General features: G+C 34.7%; 1 protein-coding gene across 3 annotated transcripts in view; it reads right to left on the reverse strand.

Annotated features, from left to right (window-relative positions):
* The window catches only part of EML4 (EMAP like 4), a 141,163-nt gene that overhangs the window by 26,780 nt on the left and 97,954 nt on the right, over positions 1 to 16,429 (reverse strand). For all 3 annotated transcript variants that reach the window (XM_081264809.1, XM_081264808.1, XM_081264807.1), the window contains 8 exons: positions 16,031 to 16,141; positions 13,316 to 13,411; positions 8,951 to 9,085; positions 8,703 to 8,838; positions 5,167 to 5,318; positions 3,807 to 3,932; positions 3,589 to 3,720; positions 2,858 to 2,925 (listed from right to left, as the gene is read on the reverse strand). In XM_081264809.1, the coding sequence (XP_081120935.1) occupies positions 2,858 to 2,925; positions 3,589 to 3,720; positions 3,807 to 3,932; positions 5,167 to 5,318; positions 8,703 to 8,838; positions 8,951 to 9,085; positions 13,316 to 13,411; positions 16,031 to 16,141 (956 nt within the window). The remainder of the gene's footprint in view (positions 1 to 2,857; positions 2,926 to 3,588; positions 3,721 to 3,806; positions 3,933 to 5,166; positions 5,319 to 8,702; positions 8,839 to 8,950; positions 9,086 to 13,315; positions 13,412 to 16,030; positions 16,142 to 16,429) is intronic.

The following is a 16,429-nucleotide window of genomic DNA, read 5'->3' on the forward strand; positions in this document are numbered from 1 at the left end:
TACTCTTAAGTTACATGAATTAGAAAATATCTAGACATGAACATTTAAGACATTTTTAAACATTTTATTAGTTACTTTTTCTGTATTATGTGCAATTTGGACATATACTATACTCTATTTTTAAAAGTCTCACTTTTTTCAGGTTTAAAAGTTACTAATAGGGGATATAGTTCAGTTGGCAGAGTGCTTGCCTTGCATGCATAAGGCCCTGGGTTCAGTCCCCACCACAGCCACAAAATAAAACAAGGTGATGGTGCTGGGCACGGTGGTGCATGCCTATAATCCCAATAGCTCGGAGGCTGAGGCAGGAGGATCAAGAGTTGAAAGCTGGCCTCAGCAACCGCGAGGGACTAAGTAACTCAGTGAGACCCTGGGGGCTGGGGATGTGGCTCAGTGGCCAAGTACCCCCGAGTTCAATCCCTGGTACCCCCCCCCCCAAAAAAAGTTAGTGATAGTAATCTACATTAATGTATTTTCAGTTTTAGACAGGATAGATATTCACATACAAAGTCAAAAATAAAAACAAATGAGAAAGCTCCCTCAAAATCAAAAGAACTTAACCAGATGTGAAACCAAAGATAAGGTACAGAATGAACACTGGTAACTACAACTCGGATTCAAAACAGTCCCCAAGTCAACATGAGACAGAATAGACTGCCAGCATTACTCATTCAGTTATTACATCTCTCTCACTTATAAAGTGTTTTCTACTTATAACTCCAAGAGGAAACAACTAGCTTAACTTTAGCATAAGTCACTTAAATTGAGTGACTTCATTTAAAGATTTTCAATGATGATTTCACAGCTACATAAATATTAGAAAGTAATTTCTTTCTTTCTTTCTTTTCTTCTTCTTCTTCTTCTTTTTTTTTTTTTTTTTTTTTTTGGTGGTGCTAGAGATTGAACCCAGGGCCCTGTGCATATGAGGCAAGCACTCTTAACAACTGAGCTATAACTCAGCCCTTTCACTGGGTTTTAATCAGAGCAAATTTTGAGAGCAAAATTGAGACTTTGTATGTATGCATACTTGAACACACATATATCTCTTCATCCAATCAAGCAATGGCTTCATGAATTAATGCTCTAGTATTATACTGTTTATTATTTAACTCTCTTATATATACAATAAATACTTTCAAAATATGTTAATAATTTAACCATCAAATATAAACTTTCCTTATGTTATTGCTGAATAGTGCTATAAACATGAATAAGAACATCTCAAAGAGCACTGATTGAGCAGAGATAAGCTCTGGAGCCATGAAATGCCTGAGTGCTGACCCCAGCTCAGCTGCAAATGACTGAAACTCTGAGTCTTGGTTTCCTGTTTATCCTCAATGGTAATGTTAATAAACACTCTGTCACACTTTGATAATGATTAAAAGTAATATATAAAAAAAATTCAGCACATGACCTGATGCTGAGCAAATTACTTTTTTACTCTATTTTTGATGACTTTTGCATTTGTGGTATTTGTTCAGCCACTAAAAATACAGATCTGAAGTGAATCCTTTGTTGTTTTCCTAAAACCAGATAACTGCTATAGTTTAGGTGGTTTCTAATGTACTTAAGACCAAATTTTTGGTCAAAATAATTTTTTAAAATTAAATTCTGCAAAATAACCTATTATACATCTATTTGGTCCAAGTCTAAATGTTTTAAAACTTGATAAAAGTCTATTACTGGCATGAGTTTTGGGGAAATTTGAGTCAGGAGAACCTTAAATATTTACAAGTTATCACCAATTAGCATACCAAACAACTTAATTCTAAAACTTAAGAGATTTCAGAAACACTCAAATAATATTTCAAAAACATCCCAAATTACTTATTTTTGCTTTAAAGACTTGTTTTTCCATAATTCTAATAGAATCTGCAGCACTATATTTGAGAAGAAATTTGACTGTTTCCACTTTCCAGGTACTAATTTGTATTCCAAAGTCAAAGGGGAAAAGTTATTATTAAAAAGCTTTTAAATGACTAAATTTATTTAGAAGTAAATGAGCTAGTGGATTTCAAATGTTTAAGTCAGATAAAAAAAATACTTATCTGAATGTTTACAATTCCATTAGAAATGAGCATTTTTCATTTTTAATGGGTTTTAACTTTTGTGAAAATGACATTTATTTTTGCCTCTGCTCCCTTAAGAAAGAAATTAAGTTATTTGTAATTCCTAACTATAGGATTATCTGCAAACAGCAACAGTTAAGTAGGAGTTAGTTAAAAATATACAGTAATAAATATGTATTACTAAATAATCCTAGAGGGTCTGCAAGACCAGGCCATTAATGATTTCAGAAAGTACACCTTCAATATGTATCTGTGTATCATTAAAAAAAGGCAGGATGGCAAACACTATAGCATAAACAATATATAAAAACTCAACTAGGTTATATTAGCTTCAAATCCCTTCCCTGCACAAAAGGTAATGAGAAATTTTTTCTGATATTTCTAATTTTACAAAGGAGAATGGAGTCTGCTATCATCTTCTCAATGTAGCCTATCCCTGACCACCTGTTCATCATTTTGCAACCCCACTTCCCACTGTTATTTTCCCTCCCCTCTAAAATAATTAGTTATAATTTTTATTTTGCTTCCACTCCTGACAAACATTAAAATGTGGGCTCCACAAAGGTTTTTGTTTTGCTCTTATCCTGAATGCCCACAATAGCATATAGCAAATGGTAGGTAGGTGCTTAATAAGATTGGCTGAACAATCATCCATATCAGATAAGATCAATGAGCATATTAGTGTGCCACTTAGAAGATCAATCTTCCAGATCAGATCAAGAACATTCCTGAATAACCGTTTAAACATCCCACCATTTCCGATTACTCAGCTCACTCAAAGACCCTACCTGCCTGAGTGCGTTCCTATGGCCACCACTGTGCCACTTGGATGAAAATCTGCACAGTGTCCTGGTTCCTAGAAGAGAGACAGACAGCTGTTGGGGAGTACATAAGAAGGTCTCCCTAGATCTATGACAGTGGAAAAAAATCTTTGAAAATAACTCATTTCATATAAACATGAAATTTTGATCAACTTTACTATAATCAATGTGAAACACTACATGGATATGAGAAGAAAAAAGAATTTCAAAGCATGAAGGGTAAGATATGCTGGTAGAATGGTAAGGGAAAAGGGCAACCAGCTTGTGACTAGGCAGTGAAACAACATAAGGAATAACAACAACATCTAGATCGTACTTTAGTGGATATCTGGGTGGAATAGGGAGAAAATACAGCAAGAGACTACTCAAAAAGAAGATAGTAGAGTCTGTTAGTGAGCAGCACTTACTGAATTCAACTGTAACACCACCAGAATATTCCATAATAATTTATGCTACAAATATGTGAAATCTTTGATATTTACTACTGAAATTGACAGAAAAAAATGAGCTTCACTCTGCTAACTTGCTTCTTTAAAAGGATTCATATATTTTACCTTGACACTAAATAATTCCCTCTTACCCCTGGCCCTTTACTAAACCATAATGCTCAGTCCTTTTTCAAAGCCCTTTGCTGCTTCCAAATGCCAGTGTGAGGAGTTTCTGTGGGGAAACTATTAATTCCATGTTGCTTCACTCACATCTACAAGTCTGGTCCATTCCAGCTTGTGTTCCACTGAGTTCCACATGCACACCTGCCTGTCTTGAGCACAGGTCAAGAGCAAATCTTTGAAGGGATGTGTGGCAAGACCCCAGAGTTCATCTGTATGACCCTGAAAATGAAAAAGACATTCACCATTATAAACATCAAAGGGTACCATCAAAAATATTCAGTTAATCATTGACATCATAAACTTACCTGTACTTCTATTTGGAAGCCATCATTAAATGTTCCCCGTAAAATAAAGTTTCGTGATGTGCCTACTAAAAATTGATCTGCCTTTCCTTCTGCTACAGCTCTGATTGTGCCATACTGATCAGGAACCTAGAAAAAACAGATTTCCAAGTTTACCTTATACATACTAATAAGCATTAGTTATTACCTGAACAATGGCTGAAGTTACAGCTGTAAGCAAGTATGGGATAATAAGTGACAGAATTCTAAGTTTGAATATGGTAATCTCATACTATTAGTAATTTATTTGTTTAAATAAATGCATTTTATCTTACACAGAAGTTATGATGCATTACTATCAATATTCTTTGCTTCAGTTATTTTTAAATCCATTTTATTTTTTTGTAGTGTTGGGGATTGAACTCAGGCCTGGGGGAAAAACAATCCTTTTGTAAAGGAAGTGGCATTTCCACTATGAATTTATAAGGTTGTGATAAAGCAGCTGTATTATCTTCTTGTAAATGAAACCCAAGGAATACTATCAGGATCCTCTTCTTCTGCTTTTTTTTTTTTTTTTTTTTTTTTTTTTGGTGCTGGAACTGAGCCACATCCCCACTTTTTTAATTTTGAGACACAGCCTCACTGAAGTGCTGAGGCTAACCTCAAACTTGTGGTTCTCTTGAGCCTCTTGAGTCACTGGAATTACAAAAGTGAGCCACCATGCCCAGTTCAGAATCCTCTTCTTTAGAGAATACTTGAAAGCCAGTTATGTTTAGAAAAAACACTGAGCTTAGACTCAAATTTTAAATGAACAACAACAACAACAAAATAGGAGCAATATTAATCTCTATGAAATTTGCTCTGCTTTAAGAATCATTGGTCCTACACCTTCACTTCCTGGGATACCAGGATACTAGCTATGGCCCCCTTCTCCCTCTGGGGAGGAGTCTATGTTACCCGCTTTAAAATAAATCCTGCTTTATATGCTTTTAAAAAAGAAAAAAGAATCCTTGATCTCCATAACACTAGTCTTAACCATTTTACTTTCCAAGATCACAATCCAATTAGCAAACTTTCAATGAGCACATGGTAACTGTCAGGTTTTTTGGCTATACATGTTCCGTGGCTTGAAGCAGACACATCCACATATAATTAGCAATTCTTATTAAGCCCACTGTTTGCCCGATCATTTAAAAAATTCTTTTGAATTAATTTTTAATATTCTTTTGAATTAATTTTTAATAATTATTTTGTACAATAACAAACTTTTCTACAGGGAGGGAATAAAATGATAAGAATGTTTAAGTTATCTTAACATGTACAAAATACATGAGTGTAAAAGCTTAAATATTTCTATATGTTTATGTTCCATTTCCATCCTTACCTCTATTTCTCTTTCAGCATTCAGATCATGATCCCACAGAATTATTTTTCTGTCTTTCCCTCCTCCAGTTAATAACATCCCATTTCTCATCTGACAAAGTGTGAACACACTGCCATCATGAGCTTTGATTTGTTTGCTGATTTGATATACACCTAATATAGTGGGGGAAAAATAAAAACACTGGTGATATAACACTTTTCATCAGACTTTGTGTCTTTCTAGAAAAAGCTTTAGCAGAAGTTCATGATTCAATAATTTAAAACCTAGTTTCAGGAAATCTGCAAAGCAAGTAGTAAAACATAAGACTTAACACTATCTTCTGCATTTATGTCATTATTTACTCTAAAATTATTTTAAAATAATGTATCAAAACTGTAAGCTAAAGTAGTAATAACAATTCCACAAAGAGGTTATAAAATGTATCTTAACCTCAAACTTGGACTGTAATCTCTTATAATTGTTTTGTATAGTAGTTAGGATGGAAATACTCTTTTGATTACTCCCTTTATCTGTTGAGATGGGCACGAAGGAAGTTCCTGGGGCAAAGGTGGATAATGGATGCTCCTAGCAGTAGCTGTTGATCAACTAACAGAAAAGAATTTCAGTATTTAAGAAATTGATCAGGCTAAATGTGATGGCTAAATGACAGCTGGACTTTCTTGTATGCCCACAATACTAAGTACTCAGAGAGGGACAACATAAGTACATAAATAATATTTTAAGTAAAATCATGTGTGATAACTGATTATATTCTGCCCTTCATTTTTTATTTTCTAATCAGACTGCCTTTATTAAGGGTCAAGATAAGCTTATAAAACTCAAGCCGTTCTCTTTGGTATTCATGATGCTTACTCAGTTCGTAGACTGAAACTGCTAGTAGTGCAAGAGGAAAGTGTTTTGGAAGATGATGACTTGAAGAATTAATTACCAGGTTCAAAATGGGAAGGTAAATACTTGCTTACACATGACCAAAAGGAAAAGTGGGAAAAAAAAAAATTAAAAGTCTAAAAACTGTTCATTTTCTAAAATTGTTCATCAGCTGATGAATGGATAAACAAAATGTGGTATGTACACACAATATTAAGAAAGAAAAAAGAGAGGTACTAACAAATGCTATAACATGGATGATCCTTGAAAACATTATGCTAATTAAGTCAGTCACAAAAGGCCACACTCTACATAATTCTATATGAAATGTTCAGAACAGGGAAATCCACTGAGACCAGAAGTAGATAAGAGGCTGCTAGAAGGCAAGGGACTGAGGGGAATGGCCATAACTGTTAGTGGGCACAGGGTTTCTTTTTTGGGATGATGAAATGTTTCGAAGTCAGTGGTGATGGTGGTGTAACTCTGAATATACCAAAAATTACTGAATAGTACACTTCCAAAGGAATAAGTTTTATGGTATGTGTACTATTATATCCCAATAAAAACTAAAATTTGAGGTTGTCTTTTTTTAAATTCATTTTCTGTTTGCGCTGTCATTATATTTTTTAAATTATCTAAAATCTGTAAGGTTTTGATATCTGAAAAAAATTCAGCTAGAGATGACTAAAAAATTCTCAATTGTGAGTGTGCTAGTAGTGCAAATACTTAATGGATAGGTGTAACTGGCAGAAGTAAGGAAGGGACTTTTCTGATTTAAAGGAAAGCTTGCCTGATTAGCAAGAAACTTCAATAAACTTGTTATTGAAGTTTACTTCAATAACACTCAGCAGGCTCACATCGATATTCACTACCTCATAATACTAAGCTTTGAACACCCAATGTGTTTGGTGGGACAGTCACACAGTATCTATCAACTGGCTCTGAGGTACCCAACAGAAAAAGGGCATCTACTGCTAAGCCACAACCCCAGCCCCCGTAAGGATGATTTTTTTAATGATTGCATATATTTAATTCAATTCAACTGCCAGGCTTAGAAATTAAGGTGAATGGATATGAAAAACATTAATTAAAACAATCTATTATATAACTCCTGAAAAATAAAGTATAAAAATCCATACAATAACAAGACAATTATGATGCTTAAATTCCACAATTCAGTGAAAATAGTGCTTTAATCAATAGTACTCTTTTTACTCCTATACTGACACTGCAATGTAAGATTAAAGTAATTTCCTTTCAAAATGTTTGACAATTTCAAACTCCTAGTTCAAAATGACAGAGATTGTGGTATTCTTGGAAAAGTTTACTGAAAAAGACAGACATGTAAACTGGGTCTTTCTGAGCAGGGGAACAGGGTTTCATTCTTCCTTTTTTATTTTTCCTCCAATATCATAGGGTAAACCCAGGGGTGCTTTCTTTATACCAATGAGCTACATCTGCAGCTCCAATTTTTGTAATTTTTAGAGAAGGTCTCACTAAGTAGCCCAGGCTAGTCTTGAAGTTGTGATCCTCTGGCCTCAGCCTCTGGATGTGCTGGAATTTATAGGCGGGATGGTGGGTGGGATTTCTCTTACTCTAAACTCAGGATGCTTTCTGTGGTCTAATGAAGGGACTCTAGGGACACAACAGGTAAGGAGGTAGCTTGAGTGTGTTTAGGGTAAAAAGGATAAACAAGTTAAATTGCTCTGCCAAATCCCCAGATTCATTCCCCATCACATCCTTTCTTTCTCTTTTTTTGGTAGATCCTCAAGGACTGACTGGCCAGCTAGTTCTATGTCTGCTGTTACTGCCTGGAGATGGTGATAAAAAATCTCTCTTTGTTTGTGATCCCATAGTTTTAGAACCATGTCTCCATTTTTTCTCTTTTCATCTTCTACTCTGAAAGAAGTGCATAGTATGCTGAACATTTTTCAAGTTTACTGTTCATCTACTATAGAAAAAGGGCAAAATCAACCCATATATCTGGTTTCAAATGGACATTAAGAACAAAACATCCTGCCAAGTGTGGAGGCACAGCTACTTGCGCTACTTGGAAGGGTGATGCAAGAGGATCTGAAATTCCAGGCCAGCCTGGGCAACTTAGTGAGACCATCTCAAAACTGATGGCTCCCTCTCAAAAAAAGGGGTGTGTGCGCAAACACCTGTGTGCTGGGGATATACCTCAGTGGTAGAGTACTTGCCTAGCATGTGCAATTGTGGCTCCCTCTGCCACAAAAGAAAAAGGACCAAGCATATTTATATTTGTGAAGAAAACTGTTTTCATGAAAGACTGTCAAGGCCCAGAACTAGGGCTGGGAACAAAGGCTTTTTTTCTTCCTTTTCCTATCTCATTGCATGGCCATGCATTCTGTTTACAGCTACCCCAACACCACCCTAGGGGAGAGTGAGCCTTTATACTTTTAAAATGTATATGCATCTACATCTAATTATTTTGTATTAACATGCCAGATGCTAATGAAAGTTATATATGCTTAATAAATAAGTAAAAAATCTCATTACAAGATTATGAAGACTCTTAAAAATGAAAAGTATATTGATGACCCTCATGTTGTTCCATTGCAATGCCTTCTCTCCTGTTCTGGGATTTGGGACTGCAACAGCACTATGTAAGAATTATATAGAATGAGTTTAATATAAGAACACCATACCTTTAGGTCCTTTCCCAGGAGTGGGCTCTACAGTAGTTTTATTCCATATAAGCATGACTCCACCTGAGTCTCCGGTAAGAACATCTCCATTCCCCAAGAATGCTAAACACTGTACAAATTTTGGTTTTTCATATTTCTACAAATAAATGAGAATTTTTAAGTTTTCCCTTTGGTATGATGATTTTATACTTACTCAACAATTAAAAAGATTTAAGTTCTATAGTTCTATAGAGTATTCTGATCCTTACCCCAAAAATTCCCTGTTTTCTTGTTAGTGAATTGCCACTCCATGTCCAGAAAAAAATATGAGATTTACCACATGTTATTATGGTATTTGCATCTGTTGGGTGGAACTCCACAGCCAAAACAACCTCATTTGTTGTCTGTGAAAAGAGAAATAAAGCTTCAGAAAAATGAATATTCTTACTGCGATCAAGTACCAATTATAGTTCCTGACAAAGACAGGGAAAATTTTTGAGGAAATGCCTTTTCTTCCAAGATCTATTCTACTGAAAAATTTTAATAATAGCCCCTGGTAGTGGAGACTGAACTCGGGGGCACTTCATCACTAAGCTACATCCCTAGCCCTTTTTATTTACTTATTTTTAATTTTGAGACAGGGTTTTGCTAAGTTGCTGAGGCTGGCCTCAAACTTATGATCCTCTTGCCTCAACATCCCAAGAACTGGGATTACAGATATGTGTCATTACATTTGGCTTAATAATAAATTTTAAGAATAAAGATTTAAATTTCATGACCTCATACTTCTATATTGCTAATTTATTCATAAAAATGTTGCACTTGGAAGACATTTATACGAGTTTAATTTATCACATACTCAGGAAAAGCACATTAAAACTGTCAAATACAAGAGCAATGTACACTGTCTTAAAGTTAGAAACAGAACAAAGCTAAAAACAGACCATTAATAATATTCTAGAAATATAACCCTATGTCATCTCCCCAGGTATCATTCTCTCTTTACAGAAGAAACCATTATTTTGATTTTCAGTAGGAGAGAACTTTTTTTTTTTTAAAAGAGAGAGAGAGAGAGAATTTTAATATTTATTTTTTAGCTTTTGGCGGACACAACATCTTTGTTTGTATGTGGTGCTAAGGATCGAACACGGGCCGCATGCACGCCAGGCGAGCACGCTGCCACTTGAGCCACATCCCCAGCCCAGTAGGAGAGAACTTTGTCTGCTTCATTTAAATAGAATCATAATAATGTATTCCTTCATAAGTCTGCCTTATTTTCTGAACATTACACTTGTGAGATCTATTTGTGAAGATATGTATAGTTGTAATTTGTTCATTCTAATTGCTATATACTAGTATTTTGTATAAAAAAGACCACATCATTGTTTTATTCATTCTTCTGGTGATTGGCATTAAGGTAGTTTAGAATTTCTTTTGGCCATCATAAGTATCATAAGACACTGCTATTTGTCCTCCAGCAAAGAAATGAATATATTTATACTCAGGAGAGAATGAGTTGGGTCAGCAGGTATGCATATGTTCTGTTTCAGTAGATAATGCCAAACAGTTTTCCAAACTGGCTGTACTAACTTACATGCCTAGCAGCAGTATATGAGAGTTCCAGTTACTCTACACCCTTATCAACTTAGGTATTTTTGTCCTTTTCATGTAAGCTACTTTTGTAGGTACACAGTAATATCTCACTATGGTTTTAATTTGAATTTTCTTGATAACTAATAAGGCTGAACATCTTTTCATGTTTATTAATCATCTTACGTTATGAAGTGCCTGTTGAAATCTTTTGCTAATCTATCTTCTTTCTTACTGAAATACAAAAGTTCCTTGTATATTATGAACATGAATGTTCTACTAGAAATAATATATTTTCTCATATTCTTAATGTTATCTTTTAAATATTCTTAATTTATCACTTCCCCCCGCTTGTAATTAATAATTTTACGTGCCACATTTGAGAAATCTACTTATGAAGGCATCCTCCTATATTTTCTTCTAAAAACTGTGGACCTTTCATACCCACATACATAATCCACCTAAAACTGATCTTGTGTGAATGCTGTGAGATTAATTTTTTCCCATATGGATATCCAGTTACTCCAGTACTGTTACTATTTATTTAAAGCCTTAATCTTTGCCCACTGCATTGCTACCTTTGCCATAAATCAAGCTGATTTGTGTAGTTTATTTCTCTATTCATTACCCCCATCTGTTCTTCTATCCTTGCACCACAATGACTCAATGAATAATAGACAATGACATACATATTTCAAGTCCTCTAAGTTTATTCTTTCTTTTATTCTTTTTTTGTACTGGGGACTGAACACAGGACCACTTTACCATTGAGCTAAACCCACAGTTCTTTTTCCAATTTTTTCTTTGAGACAGAGTCTCACTAAGTTGCTGAGGCTGGCCTTAACTTGTGATCCTTCTGCTTTGGCCTCCTGAGTTGCTGGGATTACAGGTGTGTGCCACCACACCTGGCTTGTCCAAGTTTATTCTTTCTTCCTCACAATTGTTCTGATTATTCTTACCACTTTATATTTTCAGATATATTCAGTTTGTCAGTTTCTTGCAGGAATTTTTTTTTTACCATGTTGACAATATGTATCAACATGCAGAGAAGTCACATCTTTACAATACCATATTCTGTCCATAATATACACTATTGCTCCATTATTAGGTCTTCTTTAATTTTTATCATTATAGTTTCCAAGTTGCCTTATTCAGTCTCAAGTTTACAAAAATTAATAAGTTATTTATCAGTTCCTCAAATCCTAATGACTTAAGCAAGGATAGAGTCTATCTAAAGTAGAATAGAGTAAGTTTGACACACAAGGAGAAGCTAAGAGGAGAGAGAGTTGAGTGGTCTAGCTTCTGCCAAGTCATTCCTTAGGCAAAATGCCCCTCTATTCTTCAATAAAGACTTTTCTCTTCCTCCCCAAAGAAGAAACAATGTTCTCTTTTTTAAGTTAACTTTAGTTGTTCTGCAATCACCTGTACTAGAAAGAGGTATAATGCAGACATTTAGGACACAGACTTTGGAGAACACGAATATGAGAAGTGAAATAAAGCTTGGGCACTTAAGTGGAACATACTGTCAATAACTGTGAGATAAAACTGGTTTGGGCTAGAGAAGATAATCAACAGATTTTCATGTAAATTTTAACTTGTGGTATCTTCACATAAAGATATCTATCTAGCAGGCTTCTAGAACTAAGAATTCAACTTGTAAGAGATCTGAGTTGGAAATAAATAATGGATGTGGAACTCAGGAGATAGACAGTAAAGTTACAAGTAAAGGACTGGAATAGAACTTAGAGCAACAGATACCTTTAATGTCCTGGGAAGGATATGGACGAATGGCTGGCAGGAGGAAAACCATGTATTTTATTTGGTAGACCTTACTACCAAGGACCAAAATTCACTATTCACTTTGGTGCAACTTACTTACTTGTTTTAAATTACTCTAAATGATGATGGCTGGAAGACAATCAATGTCTTCCACTGATATTTTTTTTTTTTTTAAAGTTTGAGGTTTCCTGACAGCTTATAGTTGTTTCAATTTTATCAAACAGAACAAGTACTTTCTTCAGAAGACTAACTTACACATGAAAACATAATAACATCTATTTTAACCAACAAGCTGAAAGCTTGAAGCTTATGCAAAACAAAACTTCTAAGACAGGAATGAAAGAAAAATACATTATTCTTTAGGGGTGAATCAAACAGGTCATAGGCTTTTTAAAAACATTCTTACATTCTCTCTCTGAAAGCCCATCATTGGGAGAAGGCCACTTCTGACCTATATAAACACAGCTACAAGCTAACCTGACAATTTTCTCTTACAAGATATAGCTTGATCCACACAACAAATCAACACTATTCTACAGCAATTATAAATGGTATAGCATTTTCTACAATAATCCTATAAACATAATTTTAACCAAAAAACTAATTATTTTATATGCATTTCAGTTATGTCAGCCACTTTTTTTTTTTTTTTTTGGTGGTACTGGGGATTGAACCCAAGGCCTTGTGCATGCTTGGCAAGCACTCTACCAACTGAGCTATACAGCCACATTCTTTTTTTTTTTTTAATGGACACAATGCCTTCATTCATTCATTTATTCATTCATTCATTCATACATTCATGTGGTGCCAGGGATCGAACCCAGTGCCTCATGCATACTAGGCAAACGCTCTACCACTGAGCTACAACCCTGGCCCAACAGCCACATTCTTAAGGGTGAAATTTTCCTCTAGATTTCTAAAGCCTTAAATATTGAATAAAATTAATTACAAATTTGTTAAAGCAGCAGTAGTCAAGTAGAGTGTTGAGTCTTTAATTGTTAGACATCCTTCTACCCACTGTGCTACTGACATTTCAGTTACACAATGTCTGAAATACTGAAACTACTTCAAGACGCTAGACTTTTATTTTGTATAACTGTAGTGTTAACACCATAGAATATTTACAACTTAGTAAATCTGATGAATTTGCCCAGTGTGTTTATACTTGCATCTAAAGGTACACATATCACAGTGGCTCCAAATACCTGCCAAACAAATCATGTACTCTGAAAGATGATACTCAATTAAAAATTATTTTGACTTACCTTTATTTCTGCTCCTTTAGATTTTTTCTGCCAGTCCCAAACAGTAAGCATATGCTCATTGGAATCATCAATAACACATAAATGGACACCTGAATCCTAAAGAAAAATCAATTAAAGGCATTTAAAAATTCCTGAATAAGTTTTATTTTTATTTTTTTGATGTATGTGTGGTGGCCCTGGGGATTGAACCCAGGATTGCTCTATCACTAGGCTTCATCCCTATCCCTTTTTATTATTTTAAAATTTTGAGAGAGTGTCTCAATTAGTTGTTGAGGCTGGCCTCAAACTTGTGATCTTACTACCTCAGTCTCCTGAATCACTGGGATTATAGGTGTACACCACCGTGCCCAGAGATAGGTTTTACTTTCTAAGTAAGGAAATTCCATTATTAAAACTGCCTACAGAGGGGCTAGGGATGTAGCCCAGTGGGAAAGAAAATGCCTACTATGCATGAGGACCTAGGTTCAATCTCCAGCACCACAAAACAACAAAAAAACTAACTACCAACAGTATGATAATCCAAAATCTTTTAAACATAATGTTCTCTGAAACATAATGAATGTACTATTTACTAAAACTATATTTTCTTCAATGATATAAATTCTTATTTTTTTTTCCTATTTTTAAATTGTTCCCTTAGATTGATTCCCATTTGCCATTTAGTCACTTCTATTAATTAGTGACAACAAATAATTCTTTTTGTTTTTTAGATAGCATGGATTGAACCCAGGGCACTTAAACATTGAGCCACATCCCCATCCTTTTGTTGTTGTTTTTAATTTAATTTTTAAAAGTTTTGAGACACGGCCTTGATTGCTTAGGGCCTTGCTAAATTGCTGAGGCTCACTCTGAACTCACTATCCTCCTGCTTCAGCCTCCCGAACCACTGGGGCAAATAGTTCTTTCTGAAGATATTCTAATCCCTTTGGCTTATGCTTCCTCCGTGCTGCTGGAAAATATTCACGGTGTTTTCCCATGAAGTAGGTAGGAAGAAATGTACATAATTTTATAAATTTTCTATTGATAAAATTAGTACTATTTTAAAGTTTGCTAATTTCAAATTTTTGTGATCTTATATTCACATGAATAAATAAAAACAGAACTAAATATTATTTTCCTGAAACCATTTTCTTTCATATAATTTAAGTCTCTAGGTTAGTAACTATGGATGGTATTAAACAATTTTTTTTCTAGTAGCACTTATGGAATATGCTTCCTTTTGTATATAGAATAGAGAAATAATGCAATATCTCTGGATTAGGGAAACAATGTTGTAAAGGAAGAATGAGAGATACTAAGGAAGGACACAGTTCAGTCTTCTCTTTATCTCAGCCTGTATTGGAATTATATAAGAATCAGAAAAAGATTATGAAGCAATTCAAGACCATTGCAACACTATAACAATGCTACCAAAAACACAGCAAGAGTTCCTGCTATAGAGATTGGGGCATGGGGGTGGGGGGTAATGCCAATATTTCTTTTCTAAATTACTTCTTCCTAATTTTGATTTGTTAGACCTCTGACATTCAATGTCTTTAAGCTAGAAAAATTACTAAATTCATTCAGATTTATTTTCTGCTCTAAAAGTGTCCCACAAAACTCCCATAACAGAATACAGCTGCTGACAACTGAGAACTAAAGAGATCATATGAACACATAAATATATTCTGAAGTGTAAGTGAGAACCAATAAATTCTAAGGGGTATTTATATTTGAAATTTAAAAATATAAAACCTAAGATGTAGATGGTCTTCTGCATACTCTATAATCATCATTACACATTAATTCAAGAAAAAAGAAAATGCTTAAATTTATTAACATCCTGTCTTATTTTTCCCCTAGGATTATCACATGAGATTGACAGACACAAAATGTTAAATATGTGTTGCATTAATTCAGATATTTCATGATTTTTGATCCGTTATGACACCAAGAAAAGCCAATGATTTTGCAGGATGGGCCAAATTTCATGTCTGAATTTTTAAAAGATAGATCTCTCCTATGATTCAAACTGAAATGAAGGCATATCCTACTGCTTGCTTCAAAATGTACTATACTATGAACATATTCCTCCAACCATTTCCTACAACTATTCTAGAATCCTATCTCAGGATAGAACAAAATTAAGTTCAATTAAGTGTAGTATATTGATCCTATTTTCTGTTTGTGGTACTGTGGGTTGAACCCAGAGACCTTCTACGACTAAGCTACATGCTAGTCCTTTTTGTTATTTTGCTTTACAGTCTTGCTTAGTTGCTGAGGCTGGCCTCAACTTGAGATCCTCCTACCTGAGCCTACCAAGTCTTCAAAATTACAGGTGTGCCCCAACTCTCTTTCTTCCTATCGTTTTTGGGGTACCACGATTGAACTCAGGGGCATTTGACCACTGAGCCACATCCCCAGCCCTATTTTGTATTTTATTTAGAGACAGGGTCTCACTGAGTTGTTTAGCACCTCGCTTTTGCTAAGGCTAGTTTTAAACTCATGATCCTCCTGCCTCAGCCTCCCGAGCCTCTGGGATTACAGGTGTGTGCCATAGTGTCCCGCTTGCCTCCTATCTTGATTTTTTACAAAACAAATGTAGTACTCAGGTTTAAATGCTAGCCATTAAAAAAGCAATAGCTAACATCTCATCTTTCAGTGTATATTAACAAAAAACTGATCTTCCATTCTATCTCTTTTAGTTTGCTTACTTCTTTAAACATTGTTACTTACTGCTTTTGAAAAATCCAGGCATCCTACTCCACGCTCGAAAGTTCCAAGTCCAATAATTTGCAGCGTAGATAGACTAACTGAATCCCACACTCTGACATGAGGTTGCAGGGGCTACAAAAAACACAAAACAGCAAGACTAACTCGTGATGCAATACATACCACAAGGAACTGGTGTCACCTACAAAAAGTAAAAGGGATGAACAGACGTCTAATAAGACAATAACTACCAGATTTAGACATTTCCCCAAAGAATCTTGAGTAGGTACTTTTCTCTCATACCAAATTATTTGACTATTTACTATGTTTCACATGTTCTCCATATGTCACATGTATTAAAACATTTCATATTCATAAAATTAAAAACTATAGATATGATTATCAAATATTATTTAACAGATG

Source organism: Spermophilus citellus (genome assembly GCF_964194105.1).
Source record: "Spermophilus citellus genome assembly, chromosome: 13".
Classification (NCBI taxonomy): domain Eukaryota; kingdom Metazoa; phylum Chordata; class Mammalia; order Rodentia; family Sciuridae; genus Spermophilus; species Spermophilus citellus.